The sequence below is a fragment of the Anabrus simplex genome, chromosome 1, assembly GCF_040414725.1.
Source record: "Anabrus simplex isolate iqAnaSimp1 chromosome 1, ASM4041472v1, whole genome shotgun sequence".
In the NCBI taxonomy this organism is placed as follows: Eukaryota; Metazoa; Arthropoda; class Insecta; order Orthoptera; family Tettigoniidae; genus Anabrus; species Anabrus simplex.
In genome coordinates this window covers 1027446750-1027473552 of record NC_090265.1, presented here as the reverse complement: position 1 = coordinate 1027473552, position 26803 = coordinate 1027446750, and the positions used below count along the sequence as shown (strand labels likewise).

General features: G+C 37.9%; 1 protein-coding gene across 1 annotated transcript in view; it reads left to right on the top strand.

Moving 5' to 3' along the window:
* The window catches only part of LOC136875768 (coiled-coil domain-containing protein 22 homolog), a 111031-nt gene that overhangs the window by 52600 nt on the left and 31628 nt on the right, over window positions 1-26803 (top strand). The window contains exons 8-9 of the mRNA XM_067149359.2: window positions 3815-3954; window positions 17396-17570. Coding sequence (XP_067005460.2) covers window positions 3815-3954; window positions 17396-17570 — 315 coding nt within the window. The remainder of the gene's footprint in view (window positions 1-3814; window positions 3955-17395; window positions 17571-26803) is intronic.

The following is a 26803-nucleotide window of genomic DNA, read 5'->3' as shown; positions in this document are numbered from 1 at the left end:
TCATATGCCCTCACTCCATATGAACACTGTGGAGAGTTTTGGAATAGAATCCAGACTTTAGGCATGCATTCTAGTGATTAGAAATTGTATACCACCACTTCTCCTACCATGCCAGCCATCATTCTGATGGGGAATTTTTTTTCGATTAATGGAACTCAAATTGGCTAACCACAGTGTCCGACAATTTAGACATGATGCTGTAACGATCATGGCCACCAGGCAGGCATCTAGCAGAGATGAGTGGCAGCAGAAGAGACTTAGCTCACCTCGTTGCCTCAACTAATAACAATTGTCAGTCATTGTAATGTTTTGTTAAGCTGTAGGGACATTGTAGGTCATCACATTTTGTTTTCTTCTGGCTTGGTGATATTAAAGCATTCAAAGCCTAGGCTTCTAAACCCCCCTCCTACGATTCCTTTTTCCCTTCATTTTTGGAGTGATAATTCCTTCACGTATTTCTCATTTTAGCAGTCTTTTTAGTTATATTTATAAGCAGTAAGGGATAATGACCATACAGTTTTTAGCTTGGCATTCATCAGGGATCGGCTCTATCTCCGCTTCTGTTCATCCTCTGTCTCGACACCATGAGCACAGAAGTGTTAACACCACACCCTTGTACTCTACTCTGTGCTGATAATATTATGGTCGCCTGTGAATCCGGCCAAGATTTGCAACAACTAGTCCAACGTTGGAAAAACTCTTTGGATGGATATGGCCTGCGACTTAACGTTGGGAAGAAATTGGGGTAAAGTGATGGGTCAATTAACACCGATGATGTTGAGATTCTCAAAACATCTCAATTTAAATATCTGGGATCACTTATCCAATGTCCGGCTCCATGGCTAAATGGTTAGCATGCTGGCCTTTGGTCACAGGAGCCCTGGGTTCGATTCCCGGCAGGGTCGGGAATTTTTAACCATCATTGGTTAATTTCGCTGGCACGGGGGCTGGGTATATTTCATCCTCGTCATGACGCGCAGGTTGCCTACGGGTGTCAAATCAAAAGACCTGCACCTGGCGAGCCGAAGTACTCACGGACACGTGCCAGCACTAAAAGCCATACACCATTTCGTTTCATTACTTATCCAATCGGATGGTGACACGCTCCCAGATGTTCGAAAGAGAGTCAGTGCTGCTGGATGAAGTGGTGCCAAGTCACAGGAGTCACAGAGGGTGCCAATGTATCTGAAATCCAAAATCTATAGAACCATCATTGGACCAGTGACACTGTATGGAACCGAGTGTTGGCCAGTTACAAGGAGACATGAACAACAGCTACCTGTCATGTAGAGAAAGATGCTTTGCTGACCAATGGGACTCACTAGACTGGGTCACGTCAGAAATGAGGATGTTTGGATGGCACTTGGTGTGGCCCCAATCCCTGAGAAAATGTGAGAGAATCGTTTGTGAAGGTATGGCCATGTGCTACACAGAAACGGTTCTTCAGTTGCAAGAAAGGCATTAAACTTAAGTCCTGAGGGCTACAGACCATGAGGGCGACCACAGAAGCACTGGCTCGACTCTCTACGGGAGGATATGCATGTGGCGAAAGTCTCTCCTAAAGATGCACAAGACTGCATCAAGTGGAAAAGAAAGTGCACAACAGCAGACCCTGCAATTAAGTAGGATAAATGCTAAGAAAGAGGAGAAGTTTTTAGCTAGTTAGAAATCACAACCACCACCACCACCACCACCACTACCATCAGCAACTGCTTCTTTACTATGATGACTGAGCAGCAATGTTCGCTGTTGATGGTGTTAGCAATAAAAGTAAATTCATGAATATCTCCATTATTAGGGCCTATAGCTCATACAGTAAAAATGTATCAGATATAAAAGATTTTCTATAATTGCTCTAATGGACGCTTATTAGGTAGAACTAATATTTCTGGAGATATTTAGAAGTGTGTGAAAAATGTAATAATCGCAACTACCTCATTTATTATTTCTGTATTTATTCCCATGTATCACACATCCTAATTTTTTATAAGTTATGGAATTAAGGGAGAAAAGTAATCCCTGCTTATATCTTGCAACGGTCTTTCTTCATGTGTCTGAGAAAAAGGTCATTGAAATCATGAAAATGTTCTTAGGTGTTGAAGTTGCTATTATGCTACCAAACATACAGATATGACCACAGCACTCGAAGAAACCAGAGAAGTGAGAAGAGAGAAATCACATCCATGAAAACACCAAAATGTCTATCTCTTAGCATATGTTATTTTATTTATCCCTTGTTACATTATCACATGTTATTGGTCTGCATAACATGTCACGAATTGCTGCATGGTCATTTGAAAGATTTTTTTTGTACTTTTTTGTCCTCCCACTGATTTCTTTTTTTCCAAAACTTTTTCCCCAGTAATAGTTGAAAATTAAGGCAGGGTGTTACAGGCAAGTAAATACAGTAAATAAAATGGTTGATTCAGAAGTCATGGCAATGGTATTTTTATTTCCTGAAAATGTGCCAAACCTGTAATACAGTATATACTTTTGAAAATACATGTCATGAACTTCTGTAATATTTCCAGCAGCTGGCGTATGTATGCATCATTCTGGTCATGCTCATGCTCTCTGTCAGCTGTCTGATGACAGCAGTGCATAATGGAAGTAACCGAAGTCTAGCAGCGTTCGTACATCTTAATCCACGTAACTTTGATCTTATTGCTAAATTGAAGTAGCCGTTGGCTGAGAAAAGCATTGCGTACGAACAAGACATCATACAACCTTTTCAACTTGAGGTAATGCACATTGACGAATCTCGTGCTTCTAGTGGTATTTTCCGTGTTCTTCGTCATTGGTGACAAACCATAGACAACCTAGGAGACTACTTTGAAGGGTGTTCAACAGCTTGTAAGATACGTACAAATGCTTGTATACAGGTAGTACAAAAGTACAACAAATAAAACAATCATTTCAAAATGCCATGCTTATCCTTTAACTTACCAGAGATTCCTGCATCCCTACCTCATGTAGTGTGGTGTCACCTATAAAAAGTCCTTGTCATACACTTTCAAATGTACTTAGTACATTTCCCTAGTTGAAGCCTTTTATGAAAGAAAAAAATGTTTGCCAAGACTTCTCAATCAACCCTCATATTTTTCCTGAATCATATGACCACACTGTATCAACAATATTCATGTTAGTTTTGCCTTGAATTCTTAACTTTCTTTTTCTCTTTGTACCACAGAAAGAATGTATTGCTACTCTGTTTTTCTACCACTGTAAGTAATGTGACATGCATTGAAATATATGAACTTGAGTTTTTACTTTCTTTCCATTTCGGTAATGTTCTTTTTCCAATAAGTTGACCTTTCCTTTTAGTGTTGTTGGTATTTTTGTCTTTATCTCTTTTGTATAACAAGGTTAATCAGTTGGTACTTTATAATGAAAAATCTTTTGTACAATATAATGCCAAAATCTTATTGTAAAGCATATACACCTACCTGCATGTGTACTCCAGTAATGGATTTGCAGTTTGCAAAGATCCTTGTAATATTAATAATTCCTGTTAACTTCGCATTCATGCAAGTCAACTTTGTGTGGCTGGTTAGTTCACTTCCATTGTTCTACTATATTTCATTGAACCTTTCAATTTAATTTTTTGGCTAAATTTAAGTATTCACAATGATCATATATTTGGTGTATTACAGTAAATGGTAGCAAATCATACACCTAAAAAATAAAATATTAATGAGAACGTTGATGTTGAAATAACTCAGCTTGATCATCTACTTTGTGCTTTACGCACTGTTGTTAAATGTTTTGCCTGTCTGAAAAAGTGTTATTTTAGATATTTCAATTTCCATTACAGTCGCAGAGTCAAAAACAAGCAGATGCAGTTCGTAGTCTCAGAGAAAAAGGGCGAGAATTAAGCGAGGAAATAAAGAACAAGGAGCAACTACATACTCAGCTTGTTTTGGAATATGAGAAAATCTCAAAAGATACAAAGAGGTATTCATTTTTCTGCTTTTTGAACTATTATCTATTTGAACTATTTAACCCTTTATTTCCCATCTTGTATGTTCTTACTTGGTAATCACAAGACCCTGAGCAGAGTTTTGATTTACTTTGATGTAGTGCTTCTCAGTCATATTTTGTTTAAGTATGATGTAGTTTAGTCTTATTTACAGTGAAACCTTGTTAGTGCGTTCCTCATTGACACGTTTGTCCGCTTAGCACGTCATAAATTTGAAGTCCTGATTCTCATCGTATTAAGTCTATATAAAAATAACTCGCTTATCACATCACAAATTTTCGCTATTACCGCTTAGTATGATCACATTTTTCCCAGCCCTGAAAATGTTATTTGTCATCCCTTGTGAAAGAAACATGATTTCCAACTCGGGTAAAGCCGTCGCCACAGTTGCGTGATTACGGGAGAAGGCCTTGAATTCCTGAACTTCAGGATAAGTTGCACCTTCAGGGAGCAAGCTGTTAACCTCAGGAATGTTCAGTTTTACTTGCTGGTTTAGCAGTGAGATTGCTGAAAAACAGTGAGCCATTCACCATTCCATTCAGAAGTTAGAAATTTATTTTATGTTGAGTGGTGCAGTGAAACTTAGCAAATATTTGTCGCTTGATACGGTAGCCTGTATCTGGATTGGGAACGTAATCGTGTGAAACTGACTAGTGCGGTGCATATTTGTCATGTGATAGCCTAGTTATGGATATGGGCAAAGTCGTGAAATTCCTTACTAATGGACACAAAATTAAAATCCGTAAGAAAGTGGATTGGCGCCCGCATCTTTAAGCTTGCAGACGTTGCAAATGTTGAGCTCGCACCTTCAAGTTTCGTCTTGATCTCTTGAGTTGGTTGAAGTTTTCTTGACTTCAAAATGGCGGCCAAAGACATTCCTCCCAGGCACATGTAATCGAGTGTAACCTCCAATTCATTTTGTAAGAATGTGACCAAAAAATAATGCTTAATAACCCACTGCTCCAAAATAAAAGGCTTTTACTAACATTTGTTTTACAAAGAGTGTGATTTGCAATAATACTTCCGTTACTTTTATTGCCCCGGTGCACATGTTTTCGTGTGTGTTGTCTGGTGTTAATTACATCTTTCAGTAATGAAAATCCACAGCCTGTTTCCAGTCATTCGACCAGGTTAGGAATGGAATTAATGAAGCCCCCATACGCTTGTTATTTTATAAGCCCCAGCGGCAAAGGTTTTCTATTTGTTCTCTCAATTTTTTTTCACACCTTTTAATACTTTCTTCTCATCTTTAGAAACTTTAGATATAATTTTCACTGTACCCGCAGATACACGACGTAAAATGCCATGTCGGAAAAAAAAATGTATCTGGTGTTTCCATATCCCCGTTGGATTGTTTTTATTTGTATATATTCAGTAGTACGTTTTCTTGTTTAACACATTCTTTTTCCTTACATCTTAACGAGGTTATACTGTAGTTCAAGGATCTGTTAGGAACCCAATACTTTCCTGCAGAGCTCAAAATACCTAATGCCACCCGAATTATTTATATGTTATCAATCTATCACATGAAGTATTTTGCAATTCATGGTATAATGTTCCAAAGGAAATTATTTTCAAAAAAATCTACCGACATTGTTTAGAGAACTGAATAATCGTATTATTCATGAAAGATATTAACCGTAGATACCTAACGTGGTATACAAGGAATGTTAAAGCTAACGCACAGTCATTTTGACGAAGAAATTTATTGCTATGTAAAAAGGACTTACTGCTACATATTTATGTATTTTTCATGATACATTTCTTTGATAGAATCCTGTCAACATACATAAACATTCCGACCACATTCATTGTCCATTGTTGCATTCCAAACAGCACCTTGCTTGATGTTCCCGGCATATAGCTCTGGAACAATGACAACCATATACTTTTGTCATCCTTATGTTCTTGTTTGGGCAAAAGGCACATATCTTGCATTTTCTTGATTCAGGACCTTCTGCTTCATCTGTAGACATATTCTTGTGAAGTATTTCTGCCATAGACGAGTGCAGCATGTGCGGCATGTTGTGTATTCCAAGGTGAAGTATCGCCCATGGCCTTCATAAGTTCATACTGCAGCTCGTTTGCAAATTGCCTCCTAGTCAAAGGCTTTTCGTTATTTTTGAACTTATTGTGAACATAGATCACATAAGAGTTCACTAGTATAATATTCAACATACCAAAGAAGACACAAAGTGGCCATCTTCTTGTCTTTCTACTACAATTCATTTGATTGTTCATCTGGTCTAGCATGTCCACCTTTCATGTCGTTATAATCCTAAATCATAATTAGCTTCTTCGATGTTGGATTGATCTCTCCTCTTTCATGAGTGGTCGAAAGAACTGAGACCACATTGTTCGGCTTGGTTTTGTACGACAGGAGTGTTTTCTCTTGGTGAAAAGAAAAGCATAGATATGCCTACTTTTCTTGCCATGTGATTCAGTAACGCAGGTGGAATTTCTCGTTTATTCTTATGAATAGTGCCTGGTATTGTCAAGTTATATGGTGCGCCATCTCCGGCGTCCAAGATGATTGGCGTAGAAGAAAACTGGAAGAGAACCATAGACAAGGAGATTGTTGGAGTTAACAAGACATGGAGGGAGGTGAAAGCATTGGCGGCAGGTAGAACAAGCTGGAGAAATTTCGTCGAGGCCCTATGTTCCATGTGGAATTAAAGGAAATAAGTCAAGTCGCTAGCCATCCCGCAGATGTACTCATGATTCTCAGTAATTTCAGCAGCAACACTACTCACCAAATCATCTGCGAAACATTCACAAAATTTTGATAGGGGAAGAAAAAACAGGCATGTTCACAGGAGCAATATCTTGTTTCCATTGTGTTCCCCAGTGCTTCTCGCCTCCCTTCGTCCATTTTTGTAACTGGTTCTTCTGATGATGAGGGGCTTGTAGATTTTAATTTTCTTCTTCACAATCACTTTCATACAGATCAGAATCCGAATCGTTTACAAGTTCCGTAATAATCTGTTCACTTATTCGTGGGCTGTATGCACACGTAGGATTTCCTTTACTTGTACTGGGTCCAGGATCCATATCTCAATATACGGCATAAATTGACTACTTGAGAGACGATTGCAGACTGTTGACCCACTACACTTTAATTCTAAATCTGTGAAGAATACTCGCACATAAATTTGAGCTTATCGAACCAGAGCATGCAGGGAGTACGTATGTCAGCAATTAAGTAAGATCTAACTGAGCGCACATGGCTATGAAACTCTGTCCCGAAGTTGCACCACCAATCACTATTGATCGATAACACCACCTATCAATAGTAAATGAAATCGACATTATGTTAAAACTAAAACTAATTCGATAACATTAATAGTTTTCGAGTGACTGAATTGCAAATTTCATGGTAGTAGTATTACTAACAGCAGCACTCGGGCGCACACTGTGTGGTAGTAATATTATTACCACCGGGTGCATAATGTTAAAACTTTGTCTCCCTCTATGTCTCTTAGTTGGTTAAGAAATTTTTTCAATGTTATTTAGTAATATGTTTGCTATTATTCCTAATAATGGTGAGACCATGACAGTAGATTTTTGATGGTGAATGCAAAACTGTTTCGGTTTAAGATTGTTCTTATAAGGTTATACATGATTTTCCATAAAAGTTGGGAAAGATACCAAACTCACACAAAAATGCATTAAAACTGGTATGAAATAGCAATCTGTTTGTTTTTTAAAATTCACAGATGGTTTCCAAACAACGGCCTGCTCATTAGCACGGTATTTTCTAATTCCAATAGTCTAAACACGCATATTCAATTTCATTCTTAAAAGTGTGGAGGCTTGTGGAAAACGTTTCCATTTTCTTCCTTGACAGAGTCACCAAATCTAGGTTTATCACGCACGTATTGAGAACCTACAACCTGTTTTCCAGTCATTGACCGGGTCAGGGATGTGATGAATGAATGAAATATAGGCTATTAGTACGATGGGGTCGCCACTCACAAAGTGATTTATTAATGACTGATAGATGCTATGAAATGAGAATGGAGAGTGTTGCTGAAATGAAAGATGACAGGGAAAACCGGAGTACCCGGAGAAAAACCTGTCCCGCCTCCGCTTTGTCCAGCACAAATCTCACATGGAGTGACCGGGATTTGAACCACGGTATCCAGCGGTAAGAGGCCAACGCCCTGCTATCATGCACGTATTATGAAAACATATTTTAAGCTTCCTGTAGATAAATGATAACCTTTTCACTATAAATACACATGGGAGTAGCCTATCTGAAATTTAACTAGACGCGAAAGTACGTAACCTAACTGTCTCAAAGATTAAGCCATGCATGTCTGGTTAATTCCGATAACGAACGAGACTCTAGCCTGCTAAATAGTCGCATCCGGTATCCGTTCGTTTTACCAGCGACAACACATCATCTTAGAGGGGCAGGCGGCTTCTAGCCGCACGAGATTGAGCAATAACAGGTCTGTGATGCCCTTAGATTTTCTGGTCCGCACGCGCGCTACACTGAAGGAATCAAAGGAGAATTATCATATTCTTATTTTATTTCAGTACATAAGTATTAAAATTAAGCAGTCGTTTACTTCAGCCTTTATTTCTAAGGAGTTAACAACTGCTGTCAGTGCACTTATTGTGAAAATATGTTCCCCCAATGTTTGTTTACACCAATCGGAGTTGTGGGAAGAGCTCGCTCAAGACCGATTTTAGCTCTCCCATGTGCGAGGCATCGATACATAAGACGATCGATCGCATTCATGTAAACGGTGCAGACTGGAGTAGATTGTATAAATGTTGATAACAGAAAACGAATACGCCCAAATCTGGCCGTAATAACGGATGAATCAGTAAAAGGGTTCTCATTGTAACTGAAGGATATTGCACAGATTAATATAGGAATTTTCGAAGGGCATTATAATATTTTCATTAAAACTGGGTTCGCTTCTGCTGTACTACAGCGGCCTGGTCAGATGTGTACCTGAGTCTGACATCTCACTTTAGCCCTTAGTGCCTGCGCTCTAAATTCCTCTTCTGCGCTGAATCATTCTTAGCAACCTTATGACGTCATTTTCACAGGTTCTTAATGTCCCATAACCATAACGAATAGAAATAAGTACTTGATAATTTTAATATTTCCGTATGCAAAATGCGGGTTTTTGCCCTAATGTGAATTGCGTTAAATCAAATATAAAATTGCATTATTCTTATGGAATAATTTTTGGGACTTAACGTTTCTAGCATTATTTATTTACTCGTGTCAGAAGCATACTTAATCATATTAAAAATAAAATAATAATAAAACTATTTACAAAAATTAACAGACAAAGGAAATTGACCAAATTTACTGTACATCTAGATGGTGTTTTTCAAAAACTGAGGCACACCTAGGGCGTTGTCATCAGCAAGCATTAAATCTTGCTCTGAGCATGAAAATGGGCAGAGAGGACATTGATATATGTGGTTCATTGTTTGTTCTTCACTGCAGTCGCATTTGCTGTCCTCTGATGTGAAGCCTCATAACTTAAGTGAGGACTTAGCCCTGCCGACACCAGCTCTTAATTGGTTAAGGGACCTCCAAACACTCCAGTCTTCATTGTAGCCACTCGGAAGTTGTTCACGTGGCTCCATCCATTCTTGCTGCTTAGATTTCCACAAGGAAAGTCTTGCCTTGTCTGGTGGTCCATTCAAGGGCTTTGATGTCTGGAGGAAGCTTTTCCTGGATTTCAGTCTAGATTGAGATTGTTGATGACCAAATTGCGGTTGAGCTTCAACTTTCTCAACCTTCAGTCATTCTTGATCGGCAGCGACTTCTCGACGAATACTTGGAGGTGCAACGCCAGCAAGACAGTATAGCTTCTCAACAGGGGTAGGTTTCAGGCATCCTGTAATTAATCTACAAGCTTCATTCAGGGCAGGGTCCACAGTCTTGGCGTGGGATGATCTATACCACACAAGGGATGCGTATTCTGCAGCAGAGTAACACGAGCCAATGCAGTGGTTCTAAGAACTTGTGGCTTTGCACCCCAGTTTATACCTTTCAGCTTCCTCAGGATGTTGTTTCTGGCACTGACTTCATGTTTGATGTTGGAACAGTGTTTTCTGAAAGTGAGGGAGCGGTCCAGCATTACCCCTAGGTACTTTGGGCGGTTCCATTCCAGGAGACATGTAATTTCCTTGATGCCTCTCCGTTCTTGAGGTGGAAAGCACAAAGCAGAGATTTTGATGGATTTGGCTTTAGAGTGCTGTCAAAAGTGGTTCTACCTCTTCAAAAGTTTCACTCTGGCAGGCTAGTGCAAGGTCGTCTGCATATATGAAACTTCTTGTTTTGTTAGGGAGTGGTTGGTCATTGGTATAACTATTAAATAGCAATGGAGCCAGTACACTTCCTTGGGGCAATCCATTTTTCTGTGATATCCATCTGCTTCTTTGTCCTTGAAAGTCAACAAAAACCTCCGGTTCTGCAACAAGGTTGACATCAGTCTGGTAAGTTTTGAATCTTTCGTGAGTGTAAAGATCTTATGAAGCAGTATACGGTGGTTCACTGTATCATATGCAGCACTGAGGTCAATGAAAGCTACCCCTGTTATTTGTCGATATTCAAAACCATCCTCAATGTACTGCGCGAGGTTGAGAACTTGTTCAATAGCATTTTTGCCTGGTCTAAAGCCTGCCTGTTGTGGAATGAGGTTTTTGTTGATAGTCTGGATGAGTCTGTTGAGTATCATACTTTCAAAAATAGATACTGGTCTGTAGTTCCTGGAGTCTCTGCTGTCCTTTCCAGGCTTCAGAACAGCAATTATACATGCTTTGCTCCACAATTTTGGAATCTTAAGACATCTCTAGGCAGTTATTATAAAACTGTAGCAACCATTCTTTCCTGTTTTCTCCAAAGCTCTTTATTTGCTCAACTCGCATATCATCCAAACCCGCAGCTTTACGTGATTTGCACTTGATTATTGCATTTTTCAACTCAGTGAAATTGAAATTTTGCATGAGCTTAGATGTTTCTTCATCCCTACCTGCAGGTACTTTCAACATAGCTCTCTGGGTTTTGGCTTCTTGTTTTATTTTGCCATTCATGAGAAGTTGGTGGGCAGTCTGATTGGCTGTAACATAAGAATGTGTGTTACTTATGGTTGGATCTCTGCTCGGCTTCTTTAGGAGTCTGCAGGCCTTTCGGCTGCTCTGCGTCATATCCAATTTCATCCATTAATTTTGACCAGCTCTCTCTTTTCGATGAGGCTGCCAGCCCCGTGGTGTAGGGGTAGCGTGCCTGCCTCTTACGCAGAGGTCCCGGGTTCGTTTCCCAGCGAGGTCAGGAATTTTTACCTGGACCTGAGGGCTGGTTCGAGGTCCACTCAGCCTATGTGATTAGAATTAAGGAGCTTTCTGACGGTGAGATGGCGGCCCCAGTCTAGAAAGCCAAGAATAACGGCCGAAAGGATCCGTTGTGCTTACCACATGACACCTCGTAATCTGCAGGCCTTCGGGCTGAGCAGCGGTTGCTTGGTAGGCCTAGGCCCTTCAAGGGCTGTAGTGCCACTTTTTTTAAATTTTTTTTTAAGAGAAGTTAGGGCGTGTGCTGCTTTAATAGTTTCCTCGCCCATTGGGTTCTGTTTGAATAGCTTGTAGTAGTCCTCTAGTTGCGAGACTGCATCCAGATTAAGACCTTCAATGTAACTGGTGCGACATCCACAGGTAATAGATTTACAAGAACTTTTCTTAACAGCCTCAGTGAACTGTTCATATGCTTCAGGAACTGGTTTGATGTTTTGGACCATATCATCCAGTACCGCAGAGAATTTTGACCAGTCTGCTTTTTTGAAATTGTATCTACGACGAAAGGGAGCGTACTGAGGTCGGATAGCAGAGTAAAACTGACATAGTATTGGTCTGTGTTGAGACTTGGGGACTGGGTTGCATACTCCCTTGCTGCATTGTTGTGCTATACTATTAGTGACAAAGATCAAATCTGGATTATATCCTCTTCTCCAACGGCCACCGTTAAAAGAAGGTGGCAGTTTACTATCATGAATAAGAGAGAGTTCCATAGCATCAGCCCAGTGTTGTAGTAACTCGCCATTGTCAACACTGTGTTCATATCCTCATTTGGTACTGTGACAATTAAAATCACCCACCACAAAATTCACTTTCTGGTTTCTAAAGTTCACTGGTTCTTTGAAGGAGAAATTGGAGGCTGGAGGCTTGTAGATTGATGTAACTGTACAGTTGCTTTTTTTTTTTTGCTAGGGGCTTTACGTCGCGCCGACACAGATAGGTCTTATGGCGACGATGGGATAGGAAAGGCCTAGGAGTTGGAAGGAAGCGGCCATGGCCTTAATTAAGGTACAGCCCCAGCATTTGCCTGGTGTGAAAATGGGAAACCACGGAAAACCATTTTCAGGGCTGCCGATAGTGGGATTTGAACCTACTATCTCCCGGATGCAAGCTCGCAACCGCGCGCCTCTACACGCACGGCCAACTCGCCCGGTACTGTACAGTTGGAAAGTTCAGTTGTTATAATTTCAATCTCATTCTCTATTGTAAATGCTGTTGACAGAATCAAGGTTTCAGGTTTTGTAAATATATCACTTCCATATTTGCTATGAGGTATTTCAGCAATAAGTCACATGCCATGAATTCTGGGTCGCACCTGGTTAATATCTCTGTGGAATTCTTCGATGCACGCAACATGAACGTTTTGCTCTCTACAAACTCGGCTCAGCAGCTTTTCTTTACAAGATGATATGCCTTCAGTGTTAAAAGACATGATTGTAAATTTGGGTCCTTAAAATGACTTGCTTTGATATTTCCTTGCTGTCATGTTAAATTCTAGGTGGTCACCTGAATGAAATATATTTACAAAAGATGTTTCTGGTGTGAGAAAATCAGCCATCTAGGAAATGTCCTAGTCCGTTGCCCAGGGAACACCCGGATGAATTTAATTAATATTCTTAAAACATCCTGTGGGGAGGCTTCTCTCTTGTTTCCCGTTTCTAGCGTTTAATGCAGGTTTACGCTAAATAGAGGTCATCTAATGGAAACAAGAGAGGTCCACCTATTCAATACTATATAATGTTATAAGAAAAATTATAACATTTTATTATACTCAGTACCGGTTTCGATGCTGGTCTACATCATCATCAGCCAAAAATAAGAAGAATATACATAGACAAAGTTACAATAAACAATACATAAAGTATACACAAATTTTACAAAACTGGCAAGACCTAATCAAAAACGAGATCCATAAACATTAACCTATGACTTAAACCTAAAAATAGCACCAACTGTCTTAAAACTTTGAATATACGTCCTCTTGATAAAAGTCCTCTGAATCTAAAAACATTAAACCATGTTCGAGCAGATTGAACTGAGGACAAAAAACCAATGCTTCACTATCATAAAAGTCCAAGAGCATAATTTTAATTTTGTAAGAACATATGTATAAAAGGTTTTCTTGCTGAACATTCACTGAGTATTAGAGTAACCAGTGCAAGAATTAAGAAACCATTTTTCTATTGGTTAAAAATGGCTGTCATTAAAATAACGTAACCAGTCAAAAGACGTAACAACTTCCAGTACAGTACTAAAAAAGAACATGAGAGAACTTCAGACAGTGTTTTGCGTAATAAAACATATGTCTTCTCTAACTTAGCAGACTGAATCCAGCCGCGTTCTTTAAGTATTAAATAACAATATTTTTTTAATGAAAAATTGGCAGACGCCATGTTTCCAGGGTACTGAACGATGTTCTCGGTTCAAATAAGGACCTGAATCAAATAAAAAAGAAAAGAATGTCAAGAAAGGCTTTTAAAAAAGAAATCTTGTCGTAAGAATTGACATGAATAAGAGACTCACCTCTGGGAGTGTATATATTATGTGTGTTATTAGACGTTAGGGAAGACAGTGAGAGCTGCAAGACGCCGTGACCAATGCACCCGCGTTGGAGGGGAAGGGAGGGGGAAGCAGAACAAGGGAGGCACTTAGAAGGAGTAGGAGGGGCTCGGAGGTAATAGCAATGAAGGAAGGAGAGAAGAGGGAGGGGAATTACGCAGGGCAACGCAGCGAGAGGGCGTGGCGTGAGAACATTTTCTGTATGCTATGAAAAACTGATTTGCTATTGGAAGCTTTTCTGAGTCTGAAAATTGTTATCAAAAAATCGAACAATACTCTTGGTTTCTCAGAAATATCATTAAGATTCAAACCAACATTAAAGTATTGATCCAGGTGAATAAAACAGCTCTCAGTGATGTCAAGCAAAGTACCTTTATTAATAACCTGTAAAACTGTGAGATCATGATCAATGCTAGTAAAATTATGTTGAAAATCTTTCATATGCTGCTCCATTGCTGAAAACCTATTGTACCTAATGGCATTAACGTGTTCCGCGTATCTGGTTTTAAAGTTATGCGCTGTTTGTCCAAGATAAACTGCTGCAGTCATGGCAGCATAATTTGTATACTCCAGAACTATGAAAAACATTATTTCTCTTTAATGAAGTGGAGTTATGCAGGATGTCATTACTTCTATTATTAGTTCTGTAAGAAATCTTAGTGTTATGTTTTTTGAAGATGTTGGTGATGCTGTGTATTTTATTTGTAAAGGTAAAAGTCAAAAAATTATTAACTTTGGATTTTTCTCTCGAAAGGGTGGTATTAGGACGGTACCTAAACCTGTTAACAATTCTATCAATGAAAGCATTCTTAAAACCATTGTTTCTAGCTATCGCCCGGATTAAATTTAATTCTTTATTCAGATTCTTTTTCGACATAGGAACTCTAAAGGCTCTGTCAACCAGATTTAGTTAACATGTTTCCCAGTATAAGTACCAAGGAGCTTCTTCCTATCATTAAGAAGAATCATCTTGCCAATAGTCAACTAGTAAACTGGAAGTTTAAAATTTTATGAGTCTTCTTAACTTGCTAATTAATAATAATTACTTTACTTTTGATATTACCATTTATAAGCAGAATGGTCTGGCAATGGGGTCACCGGCCTCCGGGATTTTGGCAGAGATTTACTTAGACCACTTAGAAAATAATGCTATAAGCAAAAATTTAACCTGCAGTAATATTTATTTCTGGGCCAGATTTGTGGACGATACCTTCGTAATTCTAGATGAACGGTCCACAGATGCAAAACTACTCTTGACAATCTTAACACTTTAGATCAGAATATAAAGTTTACCTTAGAATCCGAGAATAATAATCGTTTGAATATTTTGGACCTAACGGTTACTCGTTCACTTTCTTCCTTTTCATATAATATCTATAGAAAGCCTACTCAGACTGCTATCGCCATCAGGAACGATTCTTCCCATCCTCAGGCCCATAAAAATGCCACATATAATAGTCTGGTTGACAGAGCCTTTAGAGTTCTTATGTCGAAAAAGAATCTGAATAAAGAATTAAATTTAATCCGGGCGATAGCTTGAAACAATGGTTTTAAGAATGCTTTCATTGATAGAATTGTTAACAAGTTTAAGTACCGTCCTGATACCACCCTTTCGAGAGAAAAATCCAAAGTTAATAATTTTTTGACTTTTACCTTTACAAATAAAATACACAGCATCACCAACATCTTCAAAAAACATAACACTAAGATTTCTTACAGAACTAATAATAGAAGTATTGACATCCTGCATAACTCCACTTCATTAAACAGAAATAATGTTTTTCATAGTTCTGGAGTATACAGATTATGCTGCCATGACTGCAGCAGTTCTTATCTTGGACAAACAGGGCGTAACTTTAAAATCAGGTACGCGTCACCTGGATCAATACTTTAATGCTGGTTTGAATCTTAATGATATTTCTGAGAAACCAAGAGTATTGTTCGATTTTTTAATAGTGTTTTTCAGACTCAGAAAAGCTTCCAATAGCAAATCAGTTTTTCATAGCATACAGAAAAATGTTCTCACACCACGCCCTCTCGCCGCATTGCCCTGCATAATTCCCCTCCCTCTTCTCTCCTTCCTTCATTGCCATTGGCTCCGAGCCCCTCCTACTCCTTCTCAGTGCCTCCCTTGTTCTGCTTCCCCCTCCCTTCCCCTCCAACGCGGGTGCATTGGTCACGGTGTCTTGCGGATTGTCTTCCCTAATGTCTAATAACACACATAATATATACGCTCTCAGCGGTGAGTCTCTTATTCACGTTAATTCTTACGACAAGATTTTTAAAAAAAAGCCTTTCTTGACATTCTTTTCTTTTTTATTTTATTCAGGTCCTTATTTGAACCAAGAACATCGTTCAGTACCCTGGAAACACGGTGTCCGCCAATTTTTCATTAAAAAGATCTTGTTATTTAATACTTAAAGAACGCGGCTGGATTCAGTCTGCTAAGTTAGAAAAGACATATGTTTTATAACGCAAAACACTATCTGAAGTTCTCTCATGTTCTTTTTTAGTACTGGAAGTTATGTCTTTTGACTGGTTACGTTATTTTAATGACAGCCATTTTTAACCAATAGAAAAATGGTTTCTTAATTCTTGCACTGGTTACTCTAATACTCAGCGAATGTTCAGCAAAAAAACCTTTTATACATATGTTCTTACAAAATTAAAATTATGCTCTTGGACTTTTATGATAGTGAAGCATTGGTTTTTTTGTCCTCGGTTCAATCTGCTCGCACATGGTTTAATGTTTTTAGATTCAGAGGACTTTTATCAAGAGGACGTATATTCAAAGTTTTAAGACAGTTGGTGCTATTTTTAGGTTTAAGTCATAGGTTAATGTTTATGGATCTCGATTTTAATTAGGTCTTGCCAGTTTTGTAAAATTTGTGTATACTTTATGCATTGTGTATTGTAACCTTGTCTATGTATATTTTTCTTATTTTTTGCTGATGATGATGTAGACCAGCATCGAAACCGGTACTGAGTATAATAAAATGTTATAATTTTTCTTGTAACATTATATGGTACTGAATAGGTGGACCTCTCTTATTTCCATTAGATTCTCGGTTCAATACGGAATTAACATGAAGTTTTTAAACTTGAAAAAATAGAGGACACGCAAAATTGGTGTTATAATGGAATTTGTGTAACTCTTCCTATTCCCATTGAAAGAAACAAAATTACCCTGTTCTCTTAAAGAGAGAGATATCTTCCATGAAATTTGGGATTCCAATACAAGAGAGTGGATGGGTGGTGAATTTTAATGGAGTAGAGTGATATTGTGGTGTGTCTGTGAATTCTGATGTAGGTCAGCAATGAACAGAAGGTTGATGGAGCTTCAGAACTTCTTGGTAATGTTCTGTTGTGGTTTATGATAGAGCATAGAATCTGATAAATTTTACAGGTCTGATTTCTGCATTTGATAATCATTTTGCAAGTGTGTATTTGTTCTGTTGTGGATTTTGAGGTTTTGTAAATAAAGATGTTGAATTAAGGTAACTATTCATTATATTATCTCTGTTCATACAGTGTTTCCAGGTCAGCATACACACGACGGATCTTGGAGATCATTGGTAACATTCGCAAACAAAAGGAGGAAATTGATAAAGTTATCAATGACACTAAGGAATTGCAGAAGGAAATAAACAACTTGAGAGGAAGGCTTGATCGATCTTTTACAGATGCTGACGAACGGATATTTCGGGTATGTCATGCTTTTTAGAATTGTAGCACTATCATAATTTTTGTATCATTCCAGCAAGCCAGCAATTATTTGGATATAAAAAGTATATTGTTCACAAGGCAGTCTTTTAAGAAACAGATTTGACAAATTCCTTGTACCAAAGTTTTATTACAAGACAATGTGTGCATTTATTTGATCCATTTTACTTTATATATTTAGTTAGTTTAGTTTCGTATAATTTTATTTTATCCTTGAGATTAGGCTCCTATTGAAAAGACTTACGAGAACAATGAAGGAGAACAATAATGTATGTGTATTAATGTAAGTACAGGAACGGAAGTGTCAAATCAAGTCATATAGAGTGAGAGGGGGAGAGGAACAAACAAGAAACACATAATAAGATGAACACAATGGCAGGTCAGTGTGGAAAGAGGGAACAACAGAATTAGGAGATGAGGGAAAACATGGAAAATCAAAAGGACTGATGACCTTCGCATCCTCACACACTGCTGTCTTCGAATGGGCTCTCTCCTTATGAATCCCATCTTCCCCACCTCCATCCCCCCTCAGCTCCTGATGAGCCTGCCTCTGCCTCCAAGCCCCACCAGGAGGATGGGCATCAACACTCATTGAGGGGCCATCTTGACAGATATTCAGTCTTGATGTGGGAAGTGTAGGATAATGATATTATTATAATTATTATCCTAATAGCGCCTCACACAGCTTGTCAAACGGGCCTACAACGCCATAGAACCAATCTATAACAACAATAATTCAACAGCCTCTTCAAACTTCCATAATACTCTTCAATAGTATAAATTATTAAAATCAACGTTTTATAAAATATATTGTCATCGAAGAAGAACACAACAGCTCTCCAACCTTCACGTCAAAAAACCAATTCAACGTTGAGAATTTCCACCCATCATCATCTCTGCAACTTTCTTGATGACTTAATACAAATTAGGCCAACTATAAACATCAGGCAGCACAATTTTACCACCAGGTAAGACACCTGCTGTGGGATGAGCAAATACCCATGAAAACAAAAATGACATTGTACAAGTCCTATTATACGCCAATTCTTACATACAGTCTCGAAACCACAACACTGACCAATAGAGATAATTCCAAACTTCAGGCAGCTGAAATGAAATTCCTACGCACTATGATCCAGAAAACCAGGAAAGACAAGATTAGGAATGAGAAAATTAGAGAAGAAGTAGGAATAGACAATTCTCTCCTAAATAAGATTCAGATATCAAGACTGAAGTGGTCTGGTCACATGAAGAGGATGCCAGTAAACAGAACTGCAAGGAAGGAATTTGACAGAAAGGTAGAAGGAAGACGACCCGTGGGAAGGCCACGAAGGAAATGGATAGATTTAGTTAAGAGCGATGTAATGCTGAGAGGTCATGATTGGGACAAGTTGGTGGAGGAAGAATGGTACAAGGACAGGATGAGATGGAGGAGGCTCATATACCACACCCGGGAAACTGGAGATGGTTTAGGATGATGATGATGATAAATATCTGGTGAACTTCTTGTCAACGCAATCTTGCCGAATAAATCTAAAATAACCTACGAACTGTTGACCAATAAATATCACGGACAAATGCATGCCAACGTCAAGTAACTTTTGTCAAACAATTGGAATGTTTTTCCTTCATATTTTTTATACTAAGCTTTATATTTTGACTTATATCTTTTTACCATATATTAGCAGTTATCGACCTATACTTTAAACTTTGACTACGGCTTTAAGCCATCAACTGTCATTTATAGTCACATGACGCCTTCATTTTTAAATGTACTGCTTATGAATCTACCAGTTTTTATGTATCAATTGATTGTATTATATATTCTCATTGAACTGATTTCATATGCCTTCCACTATGTATTAGACATCTATTAATGACTACGGCTTTAAGCCGTACAATCATACGACGTCCTAATCAACAAAGAACTGCATATGTGTTTATCATTTTATTAGATCTTTAGTTATTTCATTGAACATTTTATATGTACTACCTATGAATCCACTAGTTTTTAGTATCAATTGAATGTAATGTATATTCTCATAGAACTGATATTTTATGCCTTCCACTATGTATTAGACATCTATTAATGACTACGGCTTCAAGCCACCTTCTTTTACTATAGTACAATCAAACAAGTCCTATTCAACAAAGAAATACATATGTTTTTATCAATATATTAGATTTTTAGTTACTTCATGAACATGTTTATAACAAACGTAAATCTTACCTCTCTTATAATCATCAAACACATTTTTGAATATCTTTAACCAGATGCCTGGTAAAATAATAAGGTTTTTGATAATGACTGAGGATGCTTCACAGTAGGAGGCGAAACATGTCTCATCTGAATAATGTTTTAAAGTAAATGCCAACATCTTGTAATGTATTGAATAGGTGGAAATAAACAAAAAATATTATCCTATATACAGTTTATGAAACTTTCAATACGGACGAAAAATGATTTTCATCACTTGTAATAAGTGGTATGTTCCGAGCTGTCAGCGGAGAGATGGCGTGGAATGACATTAGAAGACGAATAGGTTTGAATGGCGTTTATAAAAGTAGGAAAGATCACAATATGAAGATAAAGTTGGAATTCAAGAGGACGAACTGGGGCAAATATTCATTTATAGGAAGGGGAGTTAGGGATTGGAATAACTTTCCAATTTCTTTGAAATCATTTCGGAAGAGGCTAGGAAAGCAACAGATAGGGAATCTGCCACCTGGGCGACTGCCCTAAATGCATATCAGTATTGATTGATTGATTGATTGATTGATTGATTGATTGATTGATTGATTGATTGATTGATTGATTGATTGATTGAACATCTTGGACACAATGAATTTATAAAATATGTGTGCGGTTCATTTCCTGAAAACTGTGTAAAGAGCTGTTACGATAAAACCCGACTTTAGCCGTCTTGTTGCTGGTGACATAGTGCTTACAAGTGAAAACACAATGGAAGCATATAATTGGCAGGAGGTAATGGGGGAGGAAGACAACGTAACATTTGTGTTATGTGGCTGAAGATGTTGATAATATACGAAACATGTACCACTTTTAACCATTAAATTGCCTTAGGCAATCATTGTATCGACTAGGTGGAAAATAAATAAATACTTAGTTGTGAATGCACAGAATACGACAACAGGTTTGTCAGTCTATCACGATTGACGAAATCCTGGATCAGCAAACATCCAAGAACCTGCAAGAGGAAAGTAATGACTGAGAGGATGAAACTGAACCAACACTGGTGTCTATGCTGTCAAATGCTGTAGAGGCATGATTTGTGTTGAGCTTTGTTGTTGGCATTAATGATATGGCTGTATTAACAAAGATGGATTCAGCCATATACAATTTAAGACAGTTATAGAAAAAGCGATCTACACTGGGTATGTATTTCAGTCTGTAGTGTAGTTAAATCTGTGATTTTTTTTATTTTTTTAATCACCAGCCTAAATCACTATAAATTGTAAATTTTGCTTTTCTTCAATATTATTTTCCGTGCATATGATGTTCAACATTTTTTAATCCCTTCAAAAATGCTAATGAGATTCAACTGAATCAAGCATAAAATGTGCATGTTAAAATTGGCTCATTTAACTGCATAAATAAAAATCAACATTCCTACATTTTATTCTCTAAAGCTTTCATTGCCCATGTCATAACCTGCTTTTTGCAAAGCATATTGCAACATAGGCATATACTTTAGTGCAGAAAATTGATTGATTATCAGAGTGAATTCTAATGATGAATGCCCCGTGTCGGTAGATTTACTGGCACGTAAAAGAACGCCTGCGGGACTAAATTCTGGCACCTCGGCGTCTCCGAAGACCTTAAAAAGTAGTTAGTGGGACGTAAAGCAAATAACATTATTATTATTCTAATGATGAAATGCTGATCATGTAACTTGTGGTTTTTCTCATTTTAGTTTTACAAAATCGGTAATCTTTCTCATATAAGATTTTATTGCTGAAAGAAGTACACATCAAGAGGTTGGTAATATTTTGTTGTTTTCAGTGGCCCTATCTGAAGTATAACATCTTTGCTTGGAAAAGTTGCATCTCTATGACCTGATCAGGAATTAAGGCCACCACACACAGAAAGCTACGCTAAGCTAAGCTAAGCTAAGCTACGCGCTGTTATGAAAAATATCGCTCCCAATGCATTTAAATGCGATGGGACACACAGGCCGCTATGCTAAGCTATGCTATGCCAAGCTAAGCTAAGCTAGACAGATCGCTAGGCAGGCGATTTCCTTGGCTGTAGCTGGCCTGGCGCATGCGCTTTTCATTTCTGAGCAGTTGGTCTGGCGGGTTGTCATGTGTGTTTAGTCGTGTCGTGTGAGTCTCTTCTTCATTATGTTATTACAATGGATAGCAAGCCAAAAGAAGAACAACTAATTGAGGAGGTGAAAAGATATCCCTGCCTTTATGATATGTCATCACCGGGCGAGTTGGCCGTGCGCGTAGAGGCGCGCGGCTGTGAGCTTGCATCCGGGAGATAGTAGGTTCGAATCCCACTATCGGCAGCCCTGAAAATGGTTTTCCGTGTTTTCCCATTTTCACACCAGGCAAATGCTGGGGCTGTACCTTAATTAAGGCCACGGCCGCTTCCTTCCAACTCCTAGGCCTTTCCTATCCCATCGTCGCCATAAGACCTTTCTGTGTCGGTGCGACGTAAAGCCCATAGCAAAAAATGATATGTCATCAAATTACTACAGAGACTTGACAGGAAAGGAAAGCTGTTGTAAGTACAGTACTTCAAATTGGTTGTAAGTAGGCTACCATTTATAAATTACCTATATAATCACAATTTTAACAGTTCCAATTGTTTGAGAAGAATATATTTTTCATGTGGCTTTAAGCACATTATTTACAATTTAGCAGATACAGTTGAAGCACCTGTTCTGTAACTGCATGCCATATTCTTAAATATATCAACAGTCACTAAGAACGTGAAAGGTAAAATAATAACATACATTGTTTTAGGTAAAGAACTTAAAAACTTATGGAAAAGACTGAGAGACTGTTTTAGGGAGGCACTAAAGAGACAAAAAGAGAGTAAAGGTGGACAGGAAGGGAAAAAAAATGGAGTGGAGATTTCACAAACAAATGGAATTCCTTTTGCCTTATATTTCTACAAGAAGGTGAGCTGTCATTTTAACGCAGAATGACTAATACTGTATTTAGAATATTAAAAATCGATGAAGTTATAAGTGAATGTATATGTTGAGTATACTGTAATTTAAAGCACATGTAATTCATTCGAAGTTATAAGAAAATAAGACCATCTCAATTTGTTATGTTTTGCAGCTAAGACAGTATAAACATTTTACTAATAAAATGAACAACATGAATAATTGTGTTTGAAGCACAAGGACTAAGACAATTCAATATGCTCATTCTCCATAAACACATCTTTGTGTGTCATTTCTTAATATACGTTTGGATGTGTATTAATAGCTTAATTTTCCTTACAGCACACATTCAAACATTGACAGGCAGGAAACATATCAAGGTCAAGAGATAACGGAAGTAGCCACCCAGATGATCGAGAGTGCGGAATGTGATGACCTACACTCCATATCACAAATATCTGATTCATCATCTGTTCTGTCCGTCCCCACACATACACAACCTCAGCCAGTCGAACCCCTTCGAAGAAAGAAAGAAAAATCATGCCACCGAGAAGAAGTGTAGAGAGAGTAATTCATTATTTGCAACAGAGAGATAATAAAACTGATGTAACAGACATTTTGTTTTCAGTCAATGAGTGAGGCAACTAAGAAGTTGCTAGAACATATGCAAATATGCATAATGCGTGAAGTATTTAATAGTGTATCCACTGCAGAAGAGGAATATTTAGCTTTAAGAGATAATAATCGTCTTCTATTATCTTCACATAATACCTCCAACAACAAAATGTCGTTATCATTAACGAAGAAGATGGACGAAATTAATTCATTCATGTTTTAGTTTTAATTTTTAGCAGAGATGTAGTCAGAGGAGGGGGGTGGGGGTCCAGATTCTCTCCGAAAATAAACCGAGACAATATTATGGTATGATTCTAATTTTCTTGTTAGTAGTGCAGGTTTTAGCGTTTAAAATTTATTTTGTAATCTGATTAACCTTGTAGTACTGAATATAGTTGATAATGTAAAGAGTCCATTAATATCATTTTAAAATGAAGGCATATTCAAATATGATAATAGGCAAAATTGAACAGTTTAAAGACACATATCTGCATAGCTACAGTGACCCACTATTTTTAATTAATAAATTAGCAACACCTGGACTCCACCTGAACAGAATTCTGGCTACGTTCCTATTTTTTTAAGTTACATATACAGTATTGCACAAAAATTAATTTAGAAAGCAGTATTAAAATAATAGTATTAATCTCATTACATCCGTAGTATCCCTCCCTATGAAGAAACAATACATTGGCATTAGTAGGAAAACATGTACTAATAAGAAATAAAAGGTAAAATTTCTTTAAAATTTTTTGTTTGTACCGGTATTGAAGTTCAAATTATATGTTCAAACTTACCGTAAACATAATGCTAATCTTTCTCATCGTTAAAGCAAAACTTTCAGATTTGATTGTATCATTATTGCTTTTACATACATTTTTACCTTATGCTCCATAATTTAACAACTTCTTCAACATTCACTAATCTAGATATGCTTATAATTGTATGAAACTAATTTTATAGACGACACCATAAGTGTATATTGCTAGTTCACGAGTAGTTCATTTAGAAAAGTCTGTCGTGATTTTGGCCTCTACGAATGTACTTAATTTGCAATGGTACGCTTCCTTCATTCATGAAATAATGCATTAATTCATGTCTAACATTGAAAGCCTCTTGAGTGGCATTACAACCCACGCGTGGAATCGGATCAAGACCTGCACCATCTGTCATTATTTCCTGTTCACATTGCCCTGCTGGTGTCACTTGGATATTCTGCCGCATATAATTATGAAGAACACACGTTGCCTTTACAGTTTTATCAACTAGTTCCATCTTACATCTAAACGGTTTTTCATAAACCCCCCACTGTGAAACCAGAATACCAAAAGTATTTTCAACAATACGTCTGGCTCGTGAGAGTCTATAGTTGAATATGCCTTTAGGCTCTTTGTTGTGAACCTGATCACGGGGGAAAGGGTGCGTGAGGTACCTCTTCAATGGGAAGGCCTCATCCCCAACAAATACGAAACGCAAACTTGGGCCGTGTGATGCCAGTGGTTCATCTGCAGGTATATTTATTGACCCATCTTTCAATGCCGACCCAAATGCACTATTTGAGAAGATACCACCATCACTATTTCTTCCTTCGGTCCCCACATCGGTCACTGTAAAACGGTAATGTGCGTCTAAAACTGCTAACAGAACAATTGAAAATATCTTCTCGTAATTGTAGAATGTTGTTCCACTATTTGGTGGGGTTCGAATAAGTACATGCTTTCCATCAAGAGCCCCTAAACAATGGGAAAAATTCCACAGATTTTCAAAATCTTTTGTAATCAGTTTCCACTTTTCCCTGAAGGTATTGGTAGCACTTCGTCCTGCAGTTGATTCCATATTGCTTCACATACCTCATTTACTAAAGATGACACAGTTGAGGCCCCCATCCTGTAACTATATGCTATAGTTTTGAATCTGTTCCCAGTTACCAGGTACCTGAAAGATACATTTATTTTAGATAGTGAACTGAAAAATATGTGGAATAAACTACAGCATACACCAACTGCAATAGTGACATTACATGCACTTTTAAAGTTAGTGTGACAGCCTGTTTCCTTTGAAGTGAGCTCCCTCTCATCTGTTGCTGCTCACATAGTATAAAATTAACTTTCAATTTGATTTACATTTCTTCTATTGCATTTATAGAACCTCATTAGTTTGCTATAGATGTTGAAGCCACAATCATAATAGTTTTCATGCTGTCAACGAAGTCTTCTGATACACTGGATCTCGACTTTTTGAGTGGATGCGGTTTGTACTCACTTTGACTTGACAGTTCCTGTTACACTGGAGATGAAAGTCCTGTACTACTTGAACAGCCACCTTCAGGTGTAAGCTCTTCCTCCCCTTGAAATTCAATATATCTATCCAGCATACCATCCTACATTTCTGTGTCATCGCCATTATATTTCTGCATTATTATGTCCGTATCCTCTACTCCGATTGTGTTTCTCCTTATGATGTCAATGTACACAGTTTACATTGTAACCTGCAACTGAACTCTCCAAGAGACACACTTGTTCTGAAGCTATACAGTACTTGTTAGCGCAGATACAACATGCCAGTGTCAAATGATGCTAGCAGGCAACTGCTGAGTTTTGCATGGAAAAGTCATAGACCATGCTTTGTGATGAACAATCTATATTGTAAGCATATTTTTGTGCAGTTCAGAGCATTTCAGGTCAAGGGTGTTCCTTGTCAATAGCAATGCATGATTCATGTATTGTGGTTTTGAAAAAAGATAATACTGTAAATAAGTCAGATAATAATAATAATTTCGTGTGGCTATTTCTAGCCAGGTGCAGCCCTTGTAAGGCAGACCCTCCGATGAGGGTGGGCGGCATCTGCCATGTGTAGGTAACTGCGTGTTATTGTGGTGGAGGATAGTGTTATGTGTGGTGTGTGAGTTGCAGGGATGTTGGGGACAGCACAAACTCCCAGCCCCCGAGCCATTGGAATTAACCAATGAAAGTTAAAATCCCCGACCTGGCCGGGAATCGAACCCGGGACCCTCTGAACCGAAGGCCAGTATGCTGACCATTCAGCCAACGAGTCGGACAATAAGTCAAATGACCATGTTATTAATTAGTTTTGTTCAGTGAATACTTGTGGATTGTAATGGCTCAAAATTGAGAATCTATTATCATATTATTTAGGATTTTTTCCTTGCCAAATACTGAAATTTTGCAAATGAAACAGGATATTTAAATAGAATTCACTACAAAATTGATTTTTGTGATTTTGTGTTGTTTTGCTCCTTCAGTTATGATACAGCATCGTTTCACTCCACCTCAAAACTTTAAAAAATGTAATTGTTGATGCTAGTACCAAAATTTGCAAATACCACAAATTCAAATTTCTATATCTATATAGATAGCATTCCCTTTTATCTTAACATCGTGTCCGTATGGAATATCTTCCTGAATCTGAATGATAAGTATTCCATTCGGAACTGCTA